Below are 14575 nucleotides of genomic sequence, written 5' to 3'. Positions count from 1 at the left end.
GTGTTGAGCCCCGATGCATCGGAATCAATAAACCTCGTGCGGCTTGCATTGAGAGCGTCCTGCGTGAGTGTTCCTGAGGTCCCGTAGACAGCCCTGAGCGGGGACCCCTCCGGGGAACCCCACATTTTGGCGAGCCAGCCAGGAGACTCTACAGGACCCCAGACCTCATCTAGGACCCCTCAGAGGTAAGAGGCGCCTCCTGTCTTGTCTGTGTATGTCTGTACTCTTATATCTGTCCTCCGGAAAAATTCTTGATTTCAACCGGTTTCAGTATCTGGATGCTTTCCCTTTGGGTGCTCTGAGTCGGGGCTGACGGGCCCGAGGACCAACACCCAACAATCTGGAGGACGCTCCTGATTGCCCCCAGGAGACAGGTTTTTCTGTCTCCTATCTGAAGAACTCGGATCGAGTTCGCCTCTGTCGGGAAGCATCATCTGGGTCCCACTCGCCGCCATCTGCCTCAGTTTCGTTTTTACTCGAGCAGCGAGCGGGCCGCTTTTGTCTCTTTGTTCCCGGTGTTCTCCAGATCGTTTTGTTCTCCTATCTCTTTTATTTCTCTTCTAACATGGGACAGACTATCTCAACCCCTTTGGACTTGACATTAGCTCACTGGACTGACGTTAAGAGCCGAGCTCATAGTTTATCTGTTGAAATAAAGAAAGGAAAATGGCAAGCTCTATGTGAGGGAGAATGGACTATGTTTAATGTTGGATGGCCCCGAGGAGGGACCTTCAACCCAGATCTTATCCAGGCTGTTAAACGGATCATCTTGCAGGAGCCCGGAGGCCACCCCGACCAGATGCCTTACATTTTTACTTGGCAGGATCTTGTCCAAGACCCGCCTTCCTGGTTGAAGCCCTGGATTCCTCCCCAACCCACTAACAGTAGCCCCTCGGGGGATTCAAAAGTTCTTGTTGCAGGACCCCCCCGGAAGGAAAAGAAGATTTACCCGGACATTCAGACGGAGCTCCTTCTGGATTCACCACCTCCCTACCCGCCAACTCACACCCCCACAGCTCCTCTCCCTGCCCCCTCACAAGAAGGGATACAGGGGGGCCCAGCCACGGGGACCCGGAGTAGGCGAGCTCTATCCCCTGATACTACCGTTGCCCTACCACTCAGGGCTATAGGACCCCCACCCCCTTTAGGACCAGGGGATGACCCAACTCAGAGACCTCTGCCACCCCTACAATATTGGCCTTTCTCCTCCGCAGACCTTTATAATTGGAAGGCCAACCACCCTCCCTTCTCGGAGGACCACTCAAAATTAACTGCACTCATGGAATCCCTAGTTTTCTCCCACCAGCCCACATGGGACGATTGCCAGCAGCTACTCCAGACCCTCTTCACGACTGAGGAGAGGGAACGTATCCTGTTGGAGGCCAGAAAGAACGTCCCTGGTGACGACGGGTGCCCAACCCAACTCCAGAACGTTATAGATGACGGGTTCCCCCTGATCAGACCCAACTGGGACTTCAACACCCCTGACGGTAGGGAGCATCTCCGAATCTATCGCCAGGCTCTGGTGGCTGGTCTCCGCGGGGCTGCAAGACGCCCTACCAATTTGGCCAAGGTAAGGGAAGTCATTCAGGGACCTAATGAGGTCCCCTCTTTGTTCCTCGAGCGCCTCATGGAGGCCTATCGTAGATATACGCCCTTCGACCCTATGGCGGAGGAACAAAGGGTTTCAGTGCTGATGTATTTTGTAGATCAGTCAGCGCCAGATATCAGAAAAAAGTTACAAAGACTAGATGGGTTAAGTCGCTATACTCTGTCAGACTTAGTTAAGGAAGCAGAAAGGGTTTATAATAAAAGAGAAACTGAAGAGGAAAAAGAAGAGAGAAAGGCAAAAGAGCAGGAAGAAAGGGACTATAAACGTGATAAGAGACATGAGAAAAACATGACTCGAATTCTGGCCGCCGTAATCCAGAATAGAAGAGACGCAGGCAGACCTAGGGATACTAGGCAGAAGCAAAACCTGGGCAATAGGCGCCAATTAGAAAAGGACCAATGTGCCTATTGCAAAGAGAAGGGACACTGGATTAAGGACTGCCCCAAAAAGAAACCAAAAGAGGTTCTGACCCTAGAAGATGATGAATGAGGGGGACGGGGCTCGGATCCCCTCCCCGAGCCTAGGGTAACCTTGAAGGTGGAGGGGAAACCCATCCGGTTCCTAGTGGACACTGGCGCCCAACACTCGGTTCTACTGAAACCAGAAGGACCCCTTTCTAACAAGAAATCATGGGTGCTCGGGGCTACTGGAAATCAACAATTTTCATGGACTACCCGAAGAACGGTGGACCTAGGCGTGGGCCGGGTATCCCACTCGTTCCTCGTGATTCCAGGCTGCCCCGCTCCCTTATTGGGACGAGACTTATTAACAAAAATAGGAGCCCAAATTACCTTCACAAAGAAGGGCCCCCAAGTAACTAACCAACATGGGGAAATTATCCATGTTTTAACCATGAAACTAGAAGATGAACATAGGCTATTTGAAAGGCCTCAGACCAATGCAGACATTGGCAAATGGCTCACCAAAGTCCCGGGAGCATGGGCCGAGACTGCCAGGATGGGATTGGCCACCCATCAACCACCAATAATTGTTGATCTAAAGGCTTCCGCAACACCTGTCTCGGTACGTCAATACCCCATGAGTCAGGAGGCCAGAGAAGGAATAAAACCTCACATAATGAGGCTCTTAGAATTAGGAGTCCTAAGAAGGTGCCAATCTCCCTGGAATACCCCTTTGCTACCAGTGCGCAAGCCAAATACCAATGACTATCGCCCAGTTCAGGACTTAAGGGAGGTTAATAAGAGGGTTGAAGACCTACACCCAACCGTGCCTAACCCCTATAACCTCCTGAGTTCACTACCTCCAGACCGAGACTGGTACACAGTCTTGGACCTGAAAGATGCTTTTTTCTGTTTGCCACTACATGAAAAAAGTCAATTTATCTTTGCCTTTGAATGGAAGGACCCAGACTCCGGAATCTCCGGACAGCTGACTTGGACTAGGTTGCCTCAAGGATTTAAAAATTCACCCACCATCTTTGATGAGGCACTTCACCAGGACCTGGCCTCCTTCCGAACCTCAAACCCCCAGGTAACTCTCCTCCAATACGTTGACGACTTACTCCTTGCGGCTGGAACCCAAACTGAATGTGAACAGGGGACAAAGGCACTATTAGAGGAACTGGCCCGCCTGGGTTACCGCGCCTCGGCAAAGAAGGCCCAACTCTGCAAAAGGCAAGTAACCTACTTGGGGTATTCTCTGAAAGGAGGGCGGAGATGGCTGACGGAAGCACGTAAACAGGCTGTGGAACAGATCCCAGTGCCTGCAAATGCCAAGCAAGTACGGGAATTCCTGGGATCTGCAGGGTTTTGTAGACTGTGGATACCGGGGTTCGCCGCCCTGGCAGCCCCCCTTTACCCCTTGACTAAGACGTCTGCAGTTTTTCAATGGGGAGAGGAACAACAACAGGCTTTTGACGACATCAAGCGTGCCCTCTTAAAGGCACCTGCTCTCTCCCTTCCCGACACCTCCAAGCCATTTTACTTGTATATACATGAGCAGAAAGGCATTGCAAAAGGGGTACTGACTCAAAAGCTAGGACCCTGGCGAAAGCCAGTGGCCTATTTATCAAAAAAATTGGATCCTGTGGCCGCTGGGTGGCCCCCTTGCCTTAAGATTATTGCCGCCGTGGCTCTACTTTTGAAGGATGCTGATAAATTAACTCTGGGGCAGACTGTCACAGTCATCGCATCCCATGCACTGGAGAGTGTCATCCGCCAGCCTCCAGACCGATGGCTCTCAAACGCCCGAATCACCCACTACCAGAGTCTCCTCCTTAACTCGGATAGAGTCAAGTTTGCACCCCCCACTCAACTAAATCCGGCTACCCTCTGGCCAGACCCCGACTCCACAGTAATCCACAGCTGTGGGGACATCTTGGCTGAGGTTACCGGAACGAGACCTGATCTGACGGACCAGCCACTACCGGATGCCAAGGTAACCTGGTTCACTGATGGCAGTAGCTACCTCCTTGAAGGTAAGCGGATGGCGGGGGCAGCAATTGTTGATGGAGACAGAGTGATTTGGGCTATCAAGCTGCCAGAGGGGACTTCAGCCCAGAAGGCCGAACTAATTGAATTAACCCAGGCCCTAAATATGGCAGAAGGAAAAAAAGCCACCATATATACAGACAGCCGGTATGCTTTTGCAACTGCACATGTACATGGTGCTATATACCAACAGAGAGGATTATTAACCTCTGAAGGAAAAGAAATCAAAAACAAACAAGAAATTTTAGATTTACTCGATGCCCTGCATCGGCCGGCCAAGCTAGCCATAGTCCATTGTCCGGGGCACCAGAAAGGGAACTCTCTAGTGGCAAGAGGAAATAGGATGGCTGATGCGGAGGCCAAAAAGGCTGCTCAAGGAGCGTATCTGCTCCCCTTAGCTGAAATAGAAACTGGCCTCCCAAAGTTACAGCCTTCAGAATATACTGAACAGGACCTAGAAGATATGACTAGGATACGAAAGAAATTTAACAAGGACGCCCAAAGATGGGAGACAGAAGAAGGAAAACATATCCTACCTAGACAACAAGCAGAATCCATTCTGCAACAGTTACATAGGCTAACTCATTTTGGAGCTAGAAAATTGATAGAAGCCCTTAAAAAAACTGACTATCACATAATAGGACTCAAAGAAATGGCTGAGAAGCTGGTAAAACAATGCATCCCATGTCAAAAAGTAAATGCCCAGACCTCCCAGACGGACCCTGGAAAGAGACTTCGCGGAGATCGACCAGGCTTATATTGGGAGACTGATTTCACTGAACTGAAACCTGCTCGCTACGGGAATAGATATCTTCTAGTTTTTATAGACACATTCTCTGGATGGGTAGAAGCCTATCCTACTAAAAAAGAGACTGCCACAATGGTAACCAAAAAACTTCTAGAAGAAATCATACCCAGATATGGGATACCTCAGGTAATAGGCTCAGACAACGGTCCTGCCTTTGTTGCCCAGGTAAGTCAGGAGGTGGCCAGAACTTTGGGGATTAATTGGAAATTACATTGTGCTTATAGACCCCAGAGCTCAGGGCAGGTAGAAAGAATGAATAGAACATTAAAAGAGACCATAACTAAATTGTCCTTAGAGACTGGCTGTACAGATTGGGTGATGCTCCTTCCGTGGGCCCTCTTCCGAGTTCGCAACACCCCTTACAAGTTTAACCTAACTCCTTTTGAGATTTTATTTGGTGTCCCAACCCCACTTAATAAATTGTTAATGCAGAACCCAGATATAATTTCTTCCTCTGATCTGAATCACAGGCTCCAGGCGCTATATATCCTCCAAAAGGACTTATGGCCAAAACTGAAAGAGAGCTATCTGCCTGCTAAGGACCCAGCCCCGCATTCATACCAGCCGGGGGACTCAGTCTACGTGAGGCGACACCGACCCTCAAACCTCGAACCTCGTTGGAAGGGGCCCTTTACGGTACTCCTGACGACACCCACCGCCGTGAAGGTAGACGGGATAGCTGTCTGGATCCACGCATCTCACGTGAAACCAGCTCCGTCACCTGACCCCCGCTGGCAACTGACAAAGACTGATAACCCCCTTAAACTGCGCCTTCGCCGTGTCTCTGTCAGCCACGATGAAATTTCTTAAGGTTTGGGCAATGTTAACCATATTGTTACCTTGCTCTCTATCCTCTTCACCCTATCAGCTTTACAATTACACCTGGCAAATCATTAATCAAGCGGGAGATGTTGCTAACTCCACATCCCAACTGTCAACATCTACCCCCTGGCCAAACTTAGAAGTAGACCTTTGTAAACTAGCTTTGGGGGCGGACTCATCCTGGGGCACCCCTGACTACTTTTTGCCCCAGGCCACACCCATAAATTCCCGCTCTCCCCTTGAGTCCTCCTCCCTTCCTGGATGTGACAGCCAGACCGGACGCACGCGACTCAACATGGCCCCCATATATGTCTGTCCAGGGACCCACAGAGACCGGACCTTAAACTCAAAATGTGGATATTCCTCTGATTATTTCTGTGCCTCTTGGGGATGTGAGACCACTGGGGACGCATATTGGAAGCCTTCTTCTAAATGGGATTATATTACTGTTAGAAGAAAAATCCCATCTAAATTCTCCCTCACTTCCCCTGGATGGTCAACTGAACCTGCTTGCCAACAATGGTGTAACCCGATATCTATCTCTTTCACTGAGCATGCAAAAACCAAGGATTGGGGACTTAGAGGATTTGAGTGGGGCCTTCGCTTATACGTGTCAGGGAAGGACCCCGGCCTCACTTTTAAGATTAAGCTGACCAAAACTCTCCCAGATTCCCAAAAAGCCAGTATAGGCCCCAACCCTGTACTCCATAACCCACAATCCCCAGCTCAACCTGAACCACCCCAGCAATCACTCCCCTCTACTTCCCCAACTGCAGCTGCCTCTGCCTTTTTCAGACCCACGGTTCCCCCAAGGTCCCCCTCCTCTGCCGATCTCATCCTAACTCTGATCAATTCCTCTATTCAGATCTTTAATTCTGTCAACCATACTCTAAAGGAATGTTGGATTTGTTACTCTTCCAGCCCCCCCTTCTATGAAGGGCTAGCTGCCTCAGGAAATGTAACGTTTACCAATGGGACCTCTGGCCTACGCTGGCGGCCCCCACCTGGCACTCAGGGACTCACTATGAGTTTTGTCTCTGGAGCAGGACTCTGTCTGGTAGGCCCTCGTATGTTGCCTCCTACCTCACTCCAGGAGATCTGTAATCAGATTCTCAGCATAGACTCCCAAAATTATAAATATGTTTCAGCCCCCCCCGGATGCCTACCTCGCTTGCTCCACAGGGTTAACTACCTATATAGAAAAAACAACTTTCCTAGAGAAAAAGGACTATTGTGTGCTTATCAACTTGCTGCCCAGACTTGCTATAAGAAATTCTGATGATTTTCAAAGAATCTGGAATTCTGACCCTTCCACCCCTTCTAGGAATAAGAGAGAGCCCATAACTACCCTTACATTAGCCTTAATAACGGGGTTAGGTGTTGCAGGAGCAGGCACTGGCATAGCTTCCCTTGTCACCTCTAACCAACAATACGCTCAGCTTAGCTTAGCAATAGACAAAGATCTGCAAGAGTTACAGTCAGGAATGCAGAACCTAAAGGACTCAGTTTCTTCACTTTCAGAGGTTGTATTACAGAATAGAAGGGGCCTAGATTTATTATTTTTACAGCAGGGGGGACTCTGTGCAGCCCTAAAAGAAGAGTGTTGCTTCTATGCAGACAAGACTGGATTAGTAGAAAACAGCTTGCAGAAAGTACGAGAGAGCCTAGAACAACGCAAACGGGAGAGACAGCAAAACCAGTCTTGGTATGAATCTTGGTTCACCAGGTCCCCCTGGATGACTACTTTGATCTCCACCTTGCTAGGGCCACTCATCATCTTAATTCTCCTCTTCACCTTTGGTCCATGCATAATAAATAGATTAGTTACCTTTATTAGAGAAAGGATTAGCACCGTCCAAGTCATGATACTTAAACAACAGTACCAGTCTCTTGCAGAAGCTGAAATTCCATGATTGGAATTATGACAAAGAAAAGGGGGAAATGAAAGGATAAAAGTTGCCCCATTTCTGCTGCCCTGTTGTCTAGCTGCTTTGCTAACTTGCCTTTTTAAGCTTCTGTAATATGGCTTGCTTGCTACTGCACTGAATCACAGAACTGCCATTTTGCAACTACCTCCATTTTGTAAAAAGTATACCATGAGGACCTGGCCCTTTGTACGCCACGCCCTACCCAATCAGAGGGACCCTCACGAGCCCGCCTCGTGGGCCTCACCCAATCAGGGGAACCCACGGCTGAAAAGCCCCTATGACTCTGCATACCTATGGTTTCCAGCCTTTATAAGCTGACCAAACACGTGGCTAGGGGCTCTTCACCTTTCCTCCTGCGAGAGGAATCTGTGTTGAGCCCCGATGCATCGGAATCAATAAACCTCGTGCGGCTTGCATTGAGAGCGTCCTGCGTGAGTGTTCCTGAGGTCCCGTAGACAGCCCTGAGCGGGGACCCCTCCGGGGAACCCCACAAACCCTACCTCGAAAATCATTAAAAAAAATAGAAATCGAAAGTAAAACAGTGGTTGCTAAGAATAGAAAGGGAGGTAGCACACAAGGAGCTATTTGACAAGCACAGATATTCAGTTCAGAACAACAACAAAAAATGTTCTGGAGATGTATAGTAGCAATGGTTACATACAATGTTAATACGCTTCATATCAGTGAACGATATACTTAAAATTTTTAAATGTAAAATTTTGTGTTATATATATTTTATCATAATTGTTAAATGGTATTTAATGCTACATATTTGACTTGATTCTTACAAATTGTATAATTTTGAGTTTTAAATAACAGTAGTCATTTCAGTTATATGACTTTCATAGTGTTGTGCCACGACCCTGACCAGGAGCCAAGACCCCCGGTCACCCAGGAGTCACCTAGAGGACAACCACAGAAGCCGAGACACTCAAATGTAAAAGCAACAGGTTTCTTTTTTTTTTTTAAATTATTTATTTATTTATTTGAGAGAAACAGACACAGAGAGAAAGACAGATAGAGGGAGAGAGAGAGAATGGGCACGCCAGGGCTTCCAGCCTCTGCAAACGAACTCCAGACGCGTGCGCCCCCTTGTGCATCTGGCTAACATGGGACCTGGGGAACCGAGCCTCGAACCAGGGTCCTTAGGCTTCACAGGCAAGTGCTTAACTGCTAAGCCATCTCTCCAGCCCAACAGGTTTCTTTTAATGTCAAGCTTAAGCAGGGACTCAATCCACACAGACCGACGCAGCGGGAGTGGGAGAGAGCCCCGACCTTCTAAAAGTAGGGGTTTATAAAGGAAAAGAGTGGGAAGGGGGCAAAAGGGTTATGTCACATAGCATCTTTTAAAATGATTGGTTCCAAGAAGGCGTGCGCGGGAACATTTCTAGTTGCTCATCTCTGGTCAGCAGACTGCTTGCAGATCCTATCTTTTGCAAGGGGCCAGAGGCCCCCAGAGCTAAGTATTTCTGGAATGTCCTGTTGAGCAAGTGAGCATGAGTTTCAGAAGCAAAGGTCGGCACTTTAATCAGTTAGTTCCTTATCTGAGCCGAGCCCGGGATCCTCCTTTGTTCACAATGGTTTGTCCTACAATGGCAGTGTCATTGTTTAATTAGTTACCTGTTATTTCTTTCTGGTCTCTCAATAGTAGGAAATCTCAAGAAAACAAAGTTACAGACTAAAATAATAATCACAAACTTTAAAAAATGTACCAATGTAAAAATAGAATAAAAATAATTAACATTGTAACTGGTACTTTTTATGACATTCATTAATAATTTAATGCTGAAACCAAGATGGTTCAGCAGTTAAATATGTTTACTTGCAAAGCATAGTGGCTTAGGTTTCATTCCCCAGAATGCACATAAAGTCAGTTGTACAAAGTGGTTTATACATTTGGAATTCATTTCTCTATCCCTTGCTCCCCATTCCTCAGTTCAATTTTTAAAATATATGTTTTAAAAGGATTTCAAGGCTGAGGACCTGGCTGAGTGAGTAAGAGAATTTGCTACATAAACACGAGGACCTAGGTTTCATCCCAAGTGCCCACAAAAGCCAAATGTGACCACAAATGTCTGTAGCTTCAGAGGGGCAGAGAGAGGAAAAATTCTAGGACTTTCTGTTCAGCCAGACTGACCTAAGAAGGGAAACACTAAGCTCAGTGAAACACTCCATTTCAATGAAATAAACTGGAAGAGTGACAGAGGAGGAGACCAGATGTTCTCCTCTGGCCTCTGCACACATGCACACTGCAGAAGCAGCACACACACACACACACACACACACACACAAATTCATTAGACTCTTACAGTGTTCTGTCTTACACAAAAACATAAATTGAAGAAAATCCTCCACAGGAAATGGTGACACACACCTGTAAACGCAACACTTGAGGATATTCAGAACTTAAGGTCATCTTCAACTACATAATTCAAGGGCATCCTGGGATACAGGAGACCTTTCCTCAAAACAAACAATAACAATCAAATAAAAAAATAAAAAGGACTACCAGGTATAGTGGCACCCATCTTTAATCACAACATTTAACATTTGGGAGGTTGAGTTATAAATATCTGAGTTCAAGGCCAGCCTAAACTACATAACAAAACTCTCTCTTAGGAGGAAAAAAAGAATCTTAAAAGTGATTAGTCCATTCATTTCTATAGTCCAATATTGTGTTTAGCTAAGTTAATTAATTAGTAAACTGCTCTTATCATGTTTATAAATAGTTACTTTAATCTGTTTTCCTACAATTTACCCAAAGCCTTCTGTACTCGGGAATGTTCTAAATGTGCACTGTACTGGTTGCCCCTGTGAAGAATAGGGCCACTAGACCAGAGTACATGGAAATATGTTCTAAAAATTCTAAGTCATTTCACCATTCTAAAGATAGGGATTTTTTCTTTTCCCATGTAGGTTTTGTGTTAGCGTAAGCATCTGGTATTCACTATGAAGCCCCAGAGAGGTCTCAAACTCACAGTAATCCTCTACCTCTGTCTCTTGAGTGCTAGATTAAAGGCATGAGCCACCGCACCTGGCCTGAGATCAGTTTTTAAAATACCTTTATTTATTTGTTTATTTGAGAGAGACATACAAACATTGGGCATACCAGGGCATTCAGCCACTGCATACAAACTCCAGGGGCATGTGCCACCTTGGGAATCTGGCTTACATAGGTCCTGGAGAATCAAAGCTGGATTCTTTGGCTTTGCAGGCAAGTACCTTAACTGCTAATCCATCTCTCCACCCCAAGATCATTTTTTTCACAAATGGATTGTGAGATGTTTACCTCTGTATAACAAAATTTGTTGTAACTGTTAGAATTTTATGCATTTATATTTATAAATGAAGGAATGCAGATCAATAATTATTATGATATTTCTTACATATGTAACACCTGCCTAATTATTAATGAACACAGAGTCATTAAAGGGAGATACTGTTCCTTATGAAAAAACTATATTCTACAGCATACAAAGTCCTGGATGGCTGATAGATAAAACAGGTGGAGCCAACGCTGCCCAGGCCAAGGAAACAAGGAGAGCAGTGTGCAGCTCTAAAGCATGCTCTTTCTCAGTGCAGTGATGCAGTCTTCACAAGAAAACTAGAAGTAAGTCACTATGGCAGGATTTGGTGGCACACGCTTTTAATACCAGAACTTATAGGGTAGACGTAGGAAGATCACTGTCAGTTCAAGGTCATCCTGAGACTACATATTGAATTTCAGGTCTTTCTGTGGTAGAGTGAGACCCTACTTAAATCCTCACCCAAAAAAAACAGAAGTCACTATCAATTAGGCATCAAACAAAAACAATTGACTAAAATAATGAACATTGCTTAAAACAAAATAGCAGAAACCTACATGTCCTTCAAAAGTTTTAAAGTAAAAAATATCAAACTATTTGAGTATGATGGCCCTTGGAAAGTGGAGGATCATGAGTTCAGCATCATCCTTGATGACATAGAAATTTTATGGCCAGCCTAGGCTACATAAGGCCCTGTACTCCAACATAAGGGAGAGAGGGATGGATCAGTGCTTAAGAGCACTTTCTATGTATGTACAGGGGATGGAGAAGGACTGAGAGACCACTCGAGTTTGCATCCCATGTCACATATGAACAGCTAGGTCTGGGACACACACAACTATAGCCCTAGTCTAGCAGAGGGACAGAGATTTAAGACTCACCAGAGCACAGGAAAAATGGTTCACTCCAGGGTCAGTAAGAGACTCTGGCTCAAATTGGAAGAAGCACATGGAGAAAGCCACCTAACATTCAATTCTGGCAACTGCAGGCAAGTGCACACCTCCACAGGAGAACAATAGAACCCCACAAGTGCAGGCACAGATACACACATATACCACATACACAACCCCACCACACACACAGGAAAAACAAAAGCACCTCATTTTTTCTCTCATATATAGAATCTTGGTGTGTGTGTGTGTGTGTGTGTGTGTGTGTGTGTAGGTCATGAACCTAGAAAGGGGAGGGAAGAAGACAAGGGAATACTTGTGACATAAAAACAGAAAGGACTAGTTGGGGAGAGGAAGAGCATCAGAAAATGGGGTTGAAGGGAGTAGAAGACCGTGAAGGAAGAGAGTGAATAAAAATAAAAGAAAACTTAAGTACCGAAAAGAAAAAGTCAATTTTTGGACTAAATTTCTTAATGAAAAATTAAAAATGTACATTAATGGTTTTAATAATGTAAAACTTCAGTATCATAAAGGATACTGTGGAATTCCAGAATCGATTTTATATTCATAGCACAAACACAAGTATATGAGAAGCAAACACATAAACACGGTACTTGTTTTGATATTACTTTATATTATTGTACAAATACTGTATTTTTATGACATTTTCATTCATTTATATAATGTACTTTGATTGTATTCACACATAAACCTCTGCTGACCTCATCTTTATGATGATACCCTTTTTTCCAAAACACCCTTACCTTTTCCTTTTTGAAAATATTTTTATGTATTTATTTTCAAGGATAGGGAGAGAGGGAGAGGGAGAGGGAGAGAGAGAGATAGAAAGAGAGAGAGAGAGAGAGAGAGAGAGAATCGACATGCAGGGCCTCTTGCCACTGCAAACATACTCAGACACATGTGTCACTATGTGCCTCTGGTTTACATGCGTAGTGGGGAAATCAAACCCAGGCCATCAGGACTTACAAGTAAGTGCCTTCACTGCTGAGCCCCTTTTACATTTATGTTAATATATTTGATTCAGTTTATGAGAAGCAACGTGATATTTTTTGGCTCTGGCTTATTTCACTTAACACTGACTGATATCCAGTTTCACCCAGTGTCCTGAAAATTACATAATTTTACTCTTTATGTAGCCAAACAAAACAACATTGTGTGTATTGACATTTTCTTTTCTCTGATGCTGGACACCTAGGCTGATCCAGACCTTAGCTATGGACAACAGTTATAAGATAAACATGAATGCACAGGCATCTGTACTGTGCACTGTCATAGACTCTTTGGGGCATATATCCAGGAGTTGTACACCTGGTTCTAGAGCAGATACGTTTTGAACTTTCTAAGGAATCTCCATGCTTGTTCCTGTAATTTCTCAACTAATTTACATTCCTACCAGCAGTGAATAATGGTCCCTAACTATCCTCTCTACATTCTCCCCAGCATTTGTTAGTGTCTTGATAATCGTAAGTCTTATCTTGTTGAAATAGAATCTCCCTATAATTTACAGCTCCATTTACCTAATGGTAAAGATCACTGAACATTTTTTTCATGCACTTATTGGTCAATGGTACTTCTTCATGGAATATTTCATTTGCCCATTGTCTTGATTTTGGTGTTTAGTTTTTTTGTTTGTTTTAATTTGAGGGACTCTTTTTTTTTTACAAGTTAAAAGTTTTAATAAAATATTTGAGTCTATTGGGGGAAATAAATTCAAACTACCACAGTATGATACCATGATAAAAGTTTCTGTAAAAAACAAAACAAAACAAAACAAAACAAAAAACTAAACTTTGTGAAATGATTTTCTAAAAAAAAAAAAAAAAAGCTAAAATGTAAAACTATTATAATTTATTAGTTTTCTATTCAGCAAATACAGGCAGTTTGGTACTATTATTAGGCTCATCCGTGACCTACCCCCTACCCATTTAACCCTCCTTGTTGAGGTATATGGGTCATGCATTGTGGAGTTAGCCCACAGTTATTGGTACTATAATTGTCTCTGTATATCCTGACCCAACATGCGGCTCTGACATTCTTTCCGCCCCCTCTTCTGCAAAATTTCCCTGAGCCATGTTGGGTTTATTTTTGGTCTGCTTCAGTGATGAGGTGTTGGGGGCCTCTGGGGCTCTGGCTCTCTGATTTGGTAGGAGTTGATTTTTCTCTGTGTTGGTCTCCTTCCCCCTTGTGCTGGTATCCAGCTCATCAGGAAAACAGCACCCTTGCTTGTTTCACCAATTTTTCTTAGTTTCAGTCAGGGCCCTTTTGAGGTTTAATGGGGTGGCTCTCTCCTTAGGATCTGCAACTATCTGAAAAAGAGAACCAGATTCTCCAATGGAGAGTAAGTTAGCTCCAGGACAAATGAAATAACCCTTATTTTTTTTAAGAGTGTTTAATAGGTGTAGGTTCTCTTGTACCCCATGATTGATGGTATCTTGATATTGGAGAGAGGGCTTATGTTTGTATATGATTCTGACTTGTTTCTCAGCTCCAATTATGGATCCCAAACCCCTGAGGGGATCAGTTAGCCAAATCAAGAGCAGTTGGTTCCCCACCATGGCTGTGTGCCACTTTTGCACTTGTGTGGGCATCACAACAGGTTATTTGTTGCTAAGTAGGTTAGACTGTGAGTTGCTTGGACAGATATTGGTCATTTCTCCCAGTAGCCCATTTGGACCTTCTGGCACTAGATACACTGAAAGCCTGGGGACTGACTCTCTCCTGGCTTCTAGCTGTGCCGTT

General features: G+C 44.9%; 1 protein-coding gene across 1 annotated transcript; it reads left to right on the top strand.

Moving 5' to 3' along the window:
* Window positions 1–390: 390 nt before the first annotated feature.
* Window positions 391–5680, top strand: LOC123457291. The gene is given in 1 exon segment (XM_045141251.1): window positions 391–5680. A coding segment is annotated over 1 exon segment (5115 nt). The 5' UTR covers window positions 391–565.
* The last annotated feature ends 8895 nt before the right edge of the window (window positions 5681–14575 follow it).

The sequence above is a fragment of the Jaculus jaculus genome, unplaced genomic scaffold (assembly GCF_020740685.1).
Source record: "Jaculus jaculus isolate mJacJac1 unplaced genomic scaffold, mJacJac1.mat.Y.cur mat_scaffold_35_1_3033546_arrow_ctg1, whole genome shotgun sequence".
In the NCBI taxonomy this organism is placed as follows: Eukaryota; Metazoa; Chordata; class Mammalia; order Rodentia; family Dipodidae; genus Jaculus; species Jaculus jaculus.
The sequence above is the reverse complement of the archived record's forward strand: the minus strand, read 5'-3'. Positions and strand labels throughout refer to the sequence as shown.